Raw genomic sequence first — 13,651 nt, forward strand, 5'->3', positions numbered from 1 at the left:
TCCCCGGACTCACATGGCTGGGGGTAAGGGGGGGGCCACCTTTCTGACTGACTGTTGTCGCCCGTTCTCCTCTCCCTCTGCTGCTGGGGCACCATGGCTGCCATCTGCCCATTCTGCAGATGGGAGAGCTGAGGCCAGGGGAGGCCAGGCTGGGGACTTCCACAACTGCTGTCCCCGAGGCTGGAGGCGTGGCTGTGCCTGGCACTCCCAAGCTGGCGGGCTGGAGCGACAGGTGGCAGCTGGTTTCAGCCTCCCCCAAGCCTACATCATCCCTTCTCTAGGTGGCTGGGGCTCCCCTCAGCCCTGGTCCCTGCCCTTATGGGAAACGTCCTGTCTGGGGACACGCTTAGGCTGTTGGAGACCAGGTGGGGCCACCCAGAGGGAGGAGCAGCCATCACCAGAGAAAGCACCATCAGAATTTACACTCCTAGGCAGGTTGTTCAGATGGAGAGACGGAGGCCTAGAGACGGTGAGTGACTTGCCCAAGGTCACACAGACAGTCAGTCCCAAGCTGGAACCCAGGCCTCTCAGACAGGTCTCAGGGATGGAGAATGAGGTGACCTTCAGTGCCCCGGTGGAGAGAGTCCCCTTCCCCTTCTCCCTGGAGAGCTCTGCTGGGGCTTGTTGTCAGGGTCTGTACCAAGGCAGGAACAGCCTACGCAGCCCCAGAGGCCTCCAGGGCCAGCTCCCTGGTTACAGGGAGCTGTAACCTCCCAGCCCATCTGGGAGGCCCCTGGGGCTGGGCCTGACAGCAGGGGCAAGAAGGACGATGTGCATTTGGGCGGGGAGGGGTCCATCCTGTGGTGGTGGCAGGTCCACCTGATCCATACGTGGCTGCCACCCGTCACACTGCCTACGTTTCCACCACTACAGGCCCACCCTGCTGGCCTCTGGCCACTTGTCTGGCTCCAGGAGCCTCTTCTGATACCATAAACTCACGGTCACTTTGATTTCACAGTCAGTAGTGCCCGCTCAGTAACAGGCCCTGGCTGGGTCCTGGGGACTCAGAGAGAAGGACAGGGCCCTTGCCAGATTGCTTTCGGAGTCTAGTGGAGGCAAAGGCAGATAGATATAGAGGGAACAGCTGTTGGACCCTCCAACTCAGATATGGATCTGAATTCCAGCTTGGCCCTTTGCTGGCTGTGTGACCATGGGCAAGCCCCTTAACCTCGCAGAGCCTCAGTTCCCTCCTCTGAAATGAGAATAAGAGTAGTCCCTACCTGAGAGGCTGTGGTGAGGATTAAATGAGATAACGTAGGTAAAAGCATGGAGAGTGTTGCTTTGCACATAGTTAGCACTCGTGCTCAAGGAGGCAATAGATTTCAGTGCCTCATAGGAGGGGTACAGGTTGCCTTCGTCCAGGTGACGTGGGCGGTGTGTGCCTGGGGGCTCTGAGCAGGGGCACTTCCTGGAGGAGGAGTCCTCTGAGAGTCTCTGTGGTTTGAGGAACACTTCCAGGTGGAGGAACCAGCATCCGCAGGGTCCTAGAGGAGACCCCAGGCCTGGGTGGAAAAGGAAGGCTGTGACAGAAGAGAGGGGAGGCAGGGAGGGGGTAAGGGAGGCCTCTTGGGTCCCACCGGGCCTGGCTGGGCTGCCAGCTGCTCTCCTTTAGCAGCCAGGCCCCGGGGGACCCACAGCCACACTAAGCTGCAGGACCAGCCTCATTAATCAAGGGCCCTGGAGGCCAGAGCTGGAGCCGGCTGGGTGGGGGCTGATGCAGGCATCACCTTCCAGTCCGTCTGGGCTCCCTCCACCCGGTCAGCAGGCATCACCCCATTTTACACACAGCAAAGCTGAGGCTCAGAGGCTGGGGAGCCACCTGCCCAGGCTAGGAAGAGAGGGGTCCGAGATTCAGATCCAGGTCTGCAGCGCCCGCCCCGCGCCAGGCCGGCTGCGGCAGCACCTTGGACAGCGCCCGCCCGCGCCCGGCCTGCTCCTGTGGGGGTGGGGGTGGGGGATCCCGGGTCTGATCCTCCTCAGAGCCACCCCCTTCCCTCTCCTCCCGTCCCCTGCCCCTCCTGTCCCTTCTCCATCCTTTCCTGCTCTCTCCCAACCCCCTAGCCTCCTCGTTCTAAGGGAGCTGCAGAGTCTGACTGAGAGATGAGGGAGGTGATGGAAGCTGTGATGGGGAGGTGTGGGGGCTGGAGTTGGGGAGACGGGGAAGGTGATGGGAGCTGTGGTGGGGGAGGGGACGGGGAGGAGAAGGGGGAAGGGGGCTATGACGGAGCTATTAACAATAAGGTGGAGTGAGGGGCGTGATAAGGGGGGAGGGGTAATAGCGGCTGTCACGGGGGAGGTGATGGAGGAGGCGATAGGGGCGCTGTGGGGACTGTGATGGAGGACGGTGAAGAAGACAAGGAGTGAAGGGGGAGCCACGGGGGTGCTAACGGGGAGGTGATAGAGGACGTAATGAGAGGTGAGGAGGGGCCAGGATGGCGAGGTGATGGGGCAGGACTGGTCACAGTGGAGGCGCCCTTCAGGCCGTGGGCAGTGGGGTCCCTAGCTCCCCCCCAAGCCTCCCTGCGCCCACCTCTGTGTCTCCCTGGGCCTCCCTCCTGCTCACTCCTGCATCACAGCCCAGGACAGCCTCTAGGCCCCAAGACAGTCACCCCCTTGAGCCCACCCAGCCTCCTGGTTGACACAGACACCTCCACCTGCCCCTGGCTGCCCCTGGCTAATGCCAGCCACGAACATGGGGTCCAAAATCTGGAACTGGCAGCCTCGATGCCTTGTTGGGGGGCCCCTACTCCAGATGCCCATTCCAGAGGCTCCCTGGTAATCGTGGGGGAGGGGGGCTGTGACTTTGGGTAAACCACACTCCCTCTCTGAGCCTCATTTCCTCCTCTGTCATATGGGCCAACAGCAGGACCTGTCTCACGGGATTGCGGTCAGTATTCGTTCGTTCCTTCACTCAGCAGGAATTTAATGAACACCTACTGTGTGCCAGACACCGTCCCAGGCCCTAGGGATGCAGCAGTGAACGGGACAGACACAGATGCTGCCCTCAGGCCCTTCTCTCTGGTGGGGGGTGATGGGCATGATACAGGAGGCCAGACACTGAGGAGGTCCCGGGATGAGGGGCTGTTCCTGACCTTGGGGCCCCAGGAGCTGCCAGGCTGGGGGCTGAGTCTCCCCCAGGGCCTGTGTGGCTGCGACCTTGCTCTGCCGCCCTGGCCAAGTGCCTGTCCCTCTCTGGCTCCTCCCACTGTCCCTCTGGAGCTGCTCCAGGCTGCCACCTCCACCTGCACGGCAGTAGTGGCAGGCGGGTGGCGGGGTACGGGAGGGCGTCTGGCGCCAAGCCCTGGATCTGAATGCCCTGAAATGCAGAACAAAGGAGGCGGCAATCAAAGGAGGCAGCGCCGCGGCCAGGACGGTCCTGCCAGCAGCCGCAGCACAGTCACCTCTTCTCCCGGTGACAGGCTGGGCCCTACCTCCGCCGAGCCTTTGTCCTCTCTCCCTTCGACTGCAGGCAGAGCTCGCCAGGGGAAGCATCGAGTTTACCCGAAATTGCACCATTATGGAGCCCTCCCCATGTTCCTCTCTTCTAGGGAACAAAGGTTCCTTCACGCCAAGGTGTTAGTCCCCTGGTCCTGTGGAAACAGAGCCAAGGGGCCTGGGGTCAGGAGCTGTCTCTGCTTTTTAACAGACTTGGGCCAAGTGCCGTCCTCTCTCTCTCAGGCCCAGTTTCCCCATCTAGACAGAGGCTGAAAATTCAGATGCTTACACGGCCTGGGCAGCTAATAGAAGCATGTGCAGTGGCTGGGAAGGCAAAGGTTTCAACTGTTGTTCTCTAGGGCCTGGTACACAGTAGGTGCTCAATAAAAACTTGAAAACATGAAAACACGGCTGACCGTGACTCAGCTTCTGCTAACTGTTGCCAAGAAATTGTGGCCACATCTTTGGATATTGGGGGATTTTTGAAATCCAGACTTGAATGAATGCACCCCCAATTTTTAAATGCCTGGTCATCATATTTTTAAATATAAATAACACGTGGTCCAAAACAAAATCGCATCCACCAGCAGCTCGCAGTCTCCAGCCTAGCCATTTGTAGCACTCGGTTAGGTGTGTATTTGGTCATTCATTCATTCATTCAGCTAGCATTTTCAAGCACCTCCCTCCCTGTGCTCCTGGCTGTGGAGGGATGGTGGGTGAAAGGCTCCCAGGCTGGAGGGAACACAGATGCCTCAACATTTAGCGAGCGGTGTGCTTTAATGGGGGTACTGCAGGTACGCAGTGCCATGGGAGCCCCAAGGAGGGAGTGATTCTCCCTGAGGATGGCAGAGAAGATTCCAAGAGGACGGTGCTCGAGCTGAACCATGAAGATTGCTTAGAAACTCAGCAGGGAGGAAAATGGTGTGGATGGGTGGAAGGACATTCCAGACAGAGGGAGGAGCATGTGCAAATACGCAGAGGCCTACCACGCATGATGGGTTCAGAGAATAATTGGAAAGTTTGGTGTGGTTAGAGTGTGAGGCTGTGCAGACAGCTTGTGATGGGCCTCAACGATGAGCTAATGAGCTTAGACTGCTTCCTAAGGGCACTGGGGAGCTACTGACGGTGTTGGGCAGGAGTGATGTGTTCAGACTTGAGTTTGTGAAAGATCCCTCTGGCTGCCACGTGAGGATGCATTACAGGGTGCTAAGGGTGGAAGCTGGCACACAGGGCAGAGGTTACTGCAATCCTCTAGGCAAGCACTAACGGTGGCCTGGACCAGGGTCATGGCAGTGGAAGTGGGGAGAGGTTCAAACCGGGCTGGGTTAAATCCTGGCTTAACGACACAGCAGCTGTGTGATTTGGGGCAAGCCACTTCCCGTCTCTGTGCTTCTGCATTTGTACAAGGCAATCATAGTAATGGTACCTGCTCTGTAGAGTGCTGTGTGAACTAAGAGTCGGCTTATGTAAAGCACCTAGACAGTGCCTGGCACATAGTAGGCCCTCACGAGTGTTCACCACTATGATGATGATGATGCTGCTGTCTATTTCACAAGTGGGGATGGAGAGGGAGGGTCAGGTCACTTGCCCGGGGCCACCAGGGGCCCCAGGAGATGGAGGACTGTCACTCCTATTCTCTACCCCCCATTTCCCACTCTCAGCTGTTGCTGCTGTGCCGGGGGCTCTGAACCTGAGTGTGTCAGAGCCAGGTGACCGGGAAGCCCCCCACAGCCCATAAAGCAGGCACAGCCAGCTTCCAGCTGCCCGCAGCCTCTGCGGTGAGGGCCTCTTGAAACCCATTTGAAGGTGGCAGCCTCTCCGCGTGCCATGCAGACCCTCAGCCTCCCCCAGGCAGGCTGGAGACCCCCTCCCCTCCGCTCCCCGCCCCCCCACTGCCCTGGCCTGGCTGCCAGCAGACTCTGGGGAGCCCAGGCCAGCTTCAAACGTGCAGAAACCGCTAATGGGCCGCAGCTGAGCTTGACGAGTCCCCTGGGAGAGTTTGGAGGGAAACAGAACACTGCGGGATTATTGATCACAGGCCAGGAGGGGGAGGCGCCCGCAGACTGCAGTTCGAGTCCCCGCCCGGCCACCACCCCCAGCCGGACTTCCCAAGGAGCCTCAGTTTCCCCCTCTGCCAAATGGGGCTAACAGTGCACAAAACCCCCACGGCTGCGGTGAGGACGGATGTGCATATAAGCCCTTAGCACAGCAGCTGGCACAGCAGAAGCCTTCGATAAACCAGGATGGTTATCGCTATTGCTGTCAGAGGGAGTGGGCCAGCCCCGAAGATAACCAGCAGGGGAGTGAAGGAAGAGGGCCACCATCCCGGAAGGTCACATGGCTGTCTGGGTCTGGACCACGCTGTGTAACCTCCGTGCCTCAGTTTCCTCCTCTGGAACATGGGCTAGTGGGAGCAGAGCAGAGCAGTAAAGAGAATGGACCAGAGCCGGCAGCCTGGGACGGCCTCTGGCTGGGCCACTTACTCGCAGGTTACCTGGGGCGTGTTCCTAACCCGCTCTCTGCCCCCTTCCCCTCGCCTCCACAATGGGGAGTAATATCCCACCTCACAGAGCTGTTGTCAGGATTAAATGAGTTACGGAGCCTGGGCCACAAGTGTGTTCTCTGCGTGTGAACGCTCGTTATGACTTCTTCTGGGTTGGTGGAGGATTCAGTAAAGTCCCTCCCTGGGCCTGGCATCCAGTGGGTGAGCAATTCACGCCCAGCCCACTGCCCAGTCTCCAGCCACAGGCCACAGCCTGCAGCGGGACTCCCCCAGCTGACAGGATATCCCATGACTGCCTCCCACGGCCCCCTTCCTGTCGGGGCCTGGGTGCCCCCAAACTGAGCTCACTTCCCTCCAGGAAGCCACCTCCAGAGGGAGGGGTTCCCTGCTGGGCCTCGGGGCTGGCCCAGCCCAGGGAGGAGCCCTTGGGAGGCTGAGGGGCAGGCAGGAGGGCTCAGGGCTGTCCCCTCTCTCTACGGAGTCAGCTTCTTCTTAAGGCCAAAAGCTGGGGGCTGGGACACCCACACACCCCACCTTCAAACAGGGGGTCATCAGACCAGGACACACTCTCAGGGCAGAAACCTCTTACAGCGAAACCACTGAGGGCAAAGCTGAGGTAGTGAGTTCCCCGTCACTGGAGGTATTCTAGGCTGGGCTACCACTTAGCTGAGTTGAACCCCTGAGAACTAGTCCAACCCGGCCTTTCCTCTACTCTATGAATGGAGCAGCATTCCTAAGCCCTCCCAAGATGTCACTTCTCTGGGCCTCAGTTGCCTCATCTGTAAAATGGGAATAATTCTAGTCCCTCCCTGGAAGGAACCGTGTGAGGATAAAATGAGTTAGCACACAGAAAGTGCTGAGCACACCTCTGACACAGAGTGAGTGCTCAGTAAACCTTCGCTCTGTTGTTATTGCTGAAGCTACTATCTGTCCCCAGCGTCCCTCCTGTCTGCTCTCCTGTCTCTTGGCCTTGCTCTTTTTTTCTGTTGTTTCTTTGTCTCTCATCTCGTTCTGTCTCTCTGCCCCAGCTCTCCCCGTATCTGCCCCAGCATTTCCCATTTTGATCCTGGCCTCTGTCTGGCAGTCTCTCTGTGCCTCTCTCCCCCTGTGTCTCCATCTCTCTCTCGTTTTCTCTGCCCCGGGCATGAACTGGTCCCTGGCTGCAGCGCCGTGGCCGCCCCCACCCCCGGTCTCCGGGGCCCAGCTCCTGCCGGCCTCCAGCTGACATCTGGCCAAAGCCCCTTTCCCCGCAGTTCAGCTGGAACAAGATTGGAATTTTTCAACCAAACATTCTTAAGAAACTAAGGGGGGTTTGGGGGACGGACGACAAAAGCAGATGCACAAAAACAGGCCCAGGGGACCTTTGACACGGGTTCCTAACTGCCATGGGGCGCAGAGCCTCGTGGGCAGTGCAGCTGGGTGCCCGTGAGGCCCGAGGGGGGAGCGGCCTGCTCAGGGAGACCCCGCAGCCTGGATCGTAAAGAAAGACCAGCCGTGCCCTCGGGCCCCCAGCCTGAGACCCTTCCCGTCTCCCAGGCTGAAGGACCTCCAGCCCATCTTGGACCCATTGTTCTGGCCGCAAATCTAGGCCAAGGCCGCAGGGGAGGACAAGGCGTGTTTCTGCTGCTGCTCCCTTGGAGATCTCGAGATCGCAGCCCAGGCAGGTCACCAGGGAACCAGCCGGCGCCCTCGGCCTGGTCCACGGCCAGTGGGAGCCAGAGAGGTGGACGGCTGGGCAGGCAGGCAGCAGTGGGCGCTGCGGGGTGCGGGGCCCGGCAGGGAGGATGGCAGCTGCCCTGATTACGCCAGCTCTCCGGGCTCCAATCTCGCTTGAAAAGGACCCCAGGGATGCAGCCTTTAATAACGACCAGTAAACAGGCAGGAAAATCGATCCCTGGCAAATAGAGCCCTGGAGAGAGGGACGCCAGGGCTGGCTGGCCCCGACCTGGCCCAGAAAACTCCCAGAGTCCTCTGTCGCAGAGCTGGCCAACGCTGAGCTTTGGAACTCTGTCCCCACCCACCCCTGGGACCCCGTGTGCCCCCTGGCTCCTGATCCAGTCTCCCCTCCCTCTCCATCAAGACCAACCCCTGCTCTTTCCCACTCCTTCTGAGCCCCAACCCGTGCCAAGCAGGTTGCCCATTTCAGTTGCAGATGCCTCCTTGGTGCCAGGCTTTGTGCCTGGTGCTGGAAACACAGACGTGGATCCGACCGGGTCCTTGTCCTCCTGAAAGTCATCATCCAGTGAGGGAAATTAAGAACAAAAACGAATAATTTAATGACAGTGCAAGGATAGACATGCAATAAAAAGCTGCATGTGCTAGCTATAGCTGCAGAACAGAACAGCACTTCCTGGAGGAGGCGGGCATGTGGAGGGTTTTGTTGGATGAATAGGAGTTCGCCAAGTGAACAAGGGCTGGGAGAGGGTGAATGTGGGTGATGTATGTACTAATAACAAACATCTTAGCTACCATTCGTCGAGCATTTACTATAACCAAGTGCTCTGCCAAGCCCCTATGACGTGCATTATCTTCCTTTGTCCCACAGTAATTCTCTGGTGTGGGTATTAACACCCTCATTTTACAGATGATGACACAGAGGCTATATCTAGAGCCAAGATTTGCACATGGCCTGTGAGACTGCTGAGTTGTTTCTCTCAACCACTTCATCTGCACCTCCCACCCCGGGCCCTGCCCTGCCCTGTTAGAGACTTGGCACACGCAGGTGGTTGAGTAAAGCAGCCTCCCCTCCCTTCCCTCCCATCCAGGGTCACACCTTCCAGGTAACACAGCACCTTAACCCTCCCCAGGCAGCTAATGGTGGCTCTTCAGGCACGTCAGACCTGAAGACCATCTCTCAGGAGCTCTCATTGTGCAGAGGGGGAAACTGAGGCCCCAAGAGGAGAAAACCAGCACTCAGGAGCAGAGCAGAACAGCTTCCAGGGTTTTCCCCTTAACTAACCCCCTCTCAGCCTGCCCTGGAAGAACCATCGTCAAGGAAAAAATCAATGGGCACACACTCAATTAAAATGATGAGTCAGGCATCAGGATGAGGCTGCCCCGGAGGCCCCGGGGAAGTTTCCATATGATTGGCTGGGATGTTACAGGAGCCCAGGGACCCCGCCCCACCCTGCCTCTCTCATGTCGACAGCTACAGCTCTGTGCCTCGATTCCCCCAGCTCTCCGGGTCTGGGCAGTTCACGGGGGCAGGTATAGTCCAGAGCCCTCGGGAATCTAGCAGAGGAGAGGGCAGAGGAAAGCTCTGTCAGCCTGGATAGGGACCCGAGTGGAGGACAGAGAGAGTCTGTGGTCGGGAGAAAGAAGCCTGAGCAGGCCAGGGAGGAGGGGATGGATCCTCAGGAAAGACCGTGGTGGGCCCACCCATCTGGCCGCAGATCCAGGGCCAGGCACCCTGAGGGATGCCTGTTAGCAATGGAAACCCCCTCCCCGTACTCACAGCCGCTGCGTGCCAGGTTCTGTGCCAGGCGCTGGGGAGACAGCAGAGAGCAAAGAAAGTGTGAGGGTTAATGCGTCGCATCAGAGAGTGCAGACTGCCAGGAAGAAGGTAAAGCAAGGTGAGAGGATGGGATGGAGGGCAGCCGTGGGAGAAGGGCGGTCTGCCAGGGTCTTTCCAAAGAGGTGACATTTGAACAGGGACCTGAGAACAAGGAGGGCGGGAACTACAAGAACATCTGGGGGTAGCTAGGTGGTATTCCAGGTGGAGGGAACAGCCAGTGCCAAGGCCCTGAGGCTGCACAGTGCTTGGGACGTTTAAGGGTCGGCTGGAGTGGACTGAGCAGGGCGGGGGCTTTATAGACAACGGAGGGGGGGTTTGTAGGTCATGGCCAGGATTTTGGCTTTTTACTCCAAGTGAGTGGGGAGCCATGGGAGAATTTGGGGCAGAAGGATGTGATCTGACTTGTGTTGAACAGGATCCCTCTGGCTGCCACGTGGGGCACAGACTACAGAGGGCACGGGCAGAAGCGGAGACCAGTCATGAGTCTGCTGCAGTGGTCCAGGCAGGAGAGAGCGTGGTTTGGACCGGGTGGAATCAGTGTGGTGGGGAGAAGTAGTGAGATGTGGGGCAGATCTGAAGGTAGAGGGGACTGGATTTACTGATAGATTGCACGTGGGGTAAGAGGTAGGAAGGCAGGGATGAGTCTAAGGTTTGGGGGATTCAGGGCCCGAGCAGCTGGAGGGATGGAGCTGCCAGTGACTGCAAAGAGGAAGACTTCAGGAGAAGCAGGTTTGGGGGGAGGAGATCAGAGCTCCGCTTTGGCAGAGCAGAGTTTGAGAAGCCTGTCGGACCTCCACCAGCTGGGTACACAAGGCTGGCTCTCAGGGGAGAGGATGGGGCTGGAAATGACAGATTTTGGAATCAGCAGAGACGAGATGGTTTGTCTTGATGGGTCCTTTTAAGCACCCCACAAGGAAAGTCTGCTTGTGCCCATTTTAGAGATGAGAAAACTGAGGCTTAGAGACGTTGAGTCATCTGACCACAGTCACAGAGCTGGAAAGTCGGGCAGTCAGGACTTGAATGAGGTCTGTCTGCCTCCCAGCCCGGGTGCCCCACCCAGCCTGTGCTCTGTGGTTATTCTCACCAAGTCTTCCCGGCAGCCCTGTGTGAGGGGAGAGGTGGGACATGGATTAGCATCACCCTCATTTTCGAGATGGGGCCACCGAGACCTGGGGAAGCTGAAGGGACTTGCCCACAGTCGAGGAGCAGTCAAGCATGCAGCCTTCCTGCAGATGTGCCAAATGAACCCAGCAAGAGAATCTCCCCACACTGGCCCCAAGGCCCAGAGCAGGCTAAAGGCTCTGAGAAGTCCTGCAGCCTGGACCTTGGTTGTCTCCGTTTAACCCAGTGTCCCACGGAGCCATGCTCTCGGGGAGCACCTAGAGCTTAGGGAAACACGGAGCAGTGGTGGGGAGCAAAACCCCTCACTTTTAAAATGGGGGTGTGAGTGCCCCCCTAGCTGAGGTTACCACGGGCTTATGTTCATTTTGAATGAGCACTCAGCATGGACCCTCCAAAGAGCAGACAGCACGGCTGTCAAAGGAAGGAACAAACAAACAGATGAATGAAAAACGAAAATAAGTGGAGGAAGGGAGGGACCCGTGCCGGATAAACAAAAGGCCTGGAGGAGTAAAAAAAATCACCCAACCCCAAGTGGATCAATGTGCGAACAAATGAATTCATTCGTACATTCAGCAGATATCTATTGAGCACCTACTGTGTGCAGGCGCTGGGGATACAGCAGCGAATAAAGGTCCCTGCCTTGTGGGGGTGATATTCTAGGGGGAGGAGACAGACAGAAAACAAGACAAATAGGGAAACTATCAAGTATACCAGATGAGAACACGGAGCAGGGAAGGAGAGAGGGAAAAGCAAGTGTGTGGAGGGGTGCAGGTATTTAAGTGGGATGGTGGTAAATGAAGGAGTGACTGAATGCTCGAGTGAAGGAGAGAACCTAGGAGCCAGAACAAATGCAGGTATGAATGAAGAGCGTCGTGGGTGACTGCAGGCCTGGGCGATGAACGAATGCAAGACGTGTTGAATGAATCAACCAACTTGGGCTTGAATTAAGAAACTGATGAATGGCTTGAGAACGAATTATGGAACGAGTGAACGAATGAGGGAGGGCACCGCATGGCACCCGCATGTCTGCATGGTCGCGGCCTCTGTTGATCCCTGCCCCCACCCCCACCCCGCGCTGCTCTGCTCCCCCCGCCTTGTCTGAACAGCCCCCACCCTCCCTTCGCCCTCCTCCCTCCCGAGGCCGGTGCCGGCCACTGCTTCGGTGCCTGTGTTGACCCCTGAGAGGTGGGGGGAGCTTGCCTCTCCCTATCCCGCCCCCCCACCGCCCACGCCTTGCAGATTTGCGTCTCCATGGGGTCTTGATGTCCCCTTTGTTGACCCCCCGCCCCCCCCCCCGCCCCGTGCACCTCTCAGCCCAACGCGTATGTGCTGACCCTCCTGTCCCCGCCCCGCGCCCCCCTCCACCTGGCCCCTGCCAGCACTGACGCTCGGGCCTGTGCTGACCCCCTGGCCGCGGGTGCCGGCCCCTCCTGCGCTGACCCCTTCCTCCTTGTGAGCACAGGCACCATGCGGCCCGTGCGGCGCAACTTCTACGACCCGTCGTCGGCGCCGGGCAAGGGCATCGTGTGGGAGTGGGAGAACGACGGCGGCGCGTGGACGGCCTACGACATGGACGTCTGCATCACCATCCAGAACGCCTACGAGAAGCAGCACCCGTGGCTCGACCTCTCGTCGCTCGGCTTCTGCTACCTCATCTACTTCAACAGCATGTCGCAGATGAACCGCCAGACGCGCCGGCGCCGCCGCCTGCGCCGCCGCCTGGACCTCGCCTACCCGCTCACCGTCGGCTCCATCCCCAAGTCGCAGTCGTGGCCCGTGGGCGCCAGCTCGGGCCAGCCCTGCTCGTGCCAGCAGTGCCTGCTGGTCAACAGCACGCGCGCCGCCTCCAACGCCATCCTGGCCTCGCAGCGCCGCAGGGCGCCCCCCGCGCCCCCGGCCCCGCCGCCCCCCGGAGGGCCACCCGGCGCGCTCGCCGTGCGCCCCAGCGCCACCTTCGCCGGCGCCGCGCTCTGGGCCGCGCCCGCCGCCGGCCCCGCCGAGCCCGCGCAGCCCCCCGGGGCGCCCCCGCGGAGCCCGAGCGCCCCCGGCGGCGCGCCCACCCCGGGGCAGAACAACCTCAACCGGCCGGGGCCCCAGCGCGCCACCAGCGTGAGCGCACGCGCCTCCATCCCGCCGGGGTAAGACGGGCCCGGGCGCGAGGGTGGCTGCCCAGCAGGGCTAGGAGCAAAGTCTAATAGTTATCACAGTCATAAGTAATGTCTAGAATCTATTAAGCACTCACTTTGTGCCAAGCATTAACTAAGCAACTTAATGTGTTCCCACTCATTTATTTCCATGCCTAAGGACCCGCTGAGGTAGGTACCATCATCATCCCAAATTTACAGATGAGGAAACCCAGTGGGGAGGGTTAATAAGTTTCCTAAGATGGGCCCACAGCATAATAATGGTGTCCGTTTCATGTTTATTATTTGTTAAACCTTATCTGCATCACCCCCTCGTTACCCCAGATAGTTCTGTCCTGCCCACATTGCAGATGGGGCGGCTGAGGCTGGGAGAGGCGTGGTGCTTTCTGAAGGTCACCTGGGTGGAGAGCGGGGATTGGAACTCCCCAGACCTGTGGGCCGGTCTGTGCTGTGTCATCCTCGAGTGTGTAGAGGATTTCCCCTGCCCCAGTCTGTGCCCATCTCGTGTGGAGGCTCGCGCAGGCGCTCGCCGCTATCCAAAATACTTCCCTGTGGGCCACACCTGGACTGTCGCCGTTACTTTGGGGGAATACTCTGGTTTTCACACTGGGCTCCAGGGACTCCTGGGGTGATCTGGAGAGTGGCAGGGGGTTGATGGGTAAGAAGTCAGTGCACAAGAGCCAGCCTCTCTGCCCTTGTTTAAACCCGAGCAGCCCTAGGGGGATCTCTTTATGAGTTGGCCTTCCCAGCAGGATTTCATTGAGGAAGGGACCCCCGGTGATACCAAGTTTGGAAATCTCTGGGTTAGCGTCCCAGGGCCCAGGAGAGGGACCCAGTGAGCCTGACAGCTGCCTGTGCTGGAGCCCGGACTCGGTCAGTCTCGGAGGAGGGCTGGCCGAGAGGGAGGAGCAAGTCCTTGACCTCGGGACAGGC

The 13,651-nt window shown here is 59.0% G+C and overlaps 1 protein-coding gene across 2 annotated transcripts in view; it reads left to right on the top strand.

Annotated features, from left to right (window-relative positions):
- Positions 1-13,651, top strand: part of DTX1 (deltex E3 ubiquitin ligase 1) — a 34,206-nt gene that overhangs the window by 5,192 nt on the left and 15,363 nt on the right. For both annotated transcript variants that reach the window (XM_058531465.1, XM_058531466.1), the window contains exon 2: positions 12,037-12,712. In XM_058531465.1, coding sequence (XP_058387448.1) covers positions 12,037-12,712 — 676 coding nt within the window. The remainder of the gene's footprint in view (positions 1-12,036; positions 12,713-13,651) is intronic.

The sequence above is a fragment of the Diceros bicornis genome, chromosome 35 (assembly GCF_020826845.1).
Source record: "Diceros bicornis minor isolate mBicDic1 chromosome 35, mDicBic1.mat.cur, whole genome shotgun sequence".
Lineage (NCBI taxonomy): Eukaryota > Metazoa > Chordata > Mammalia > Perissodactyla > Rhinocerotidae > Diceros > Diceros bicornis.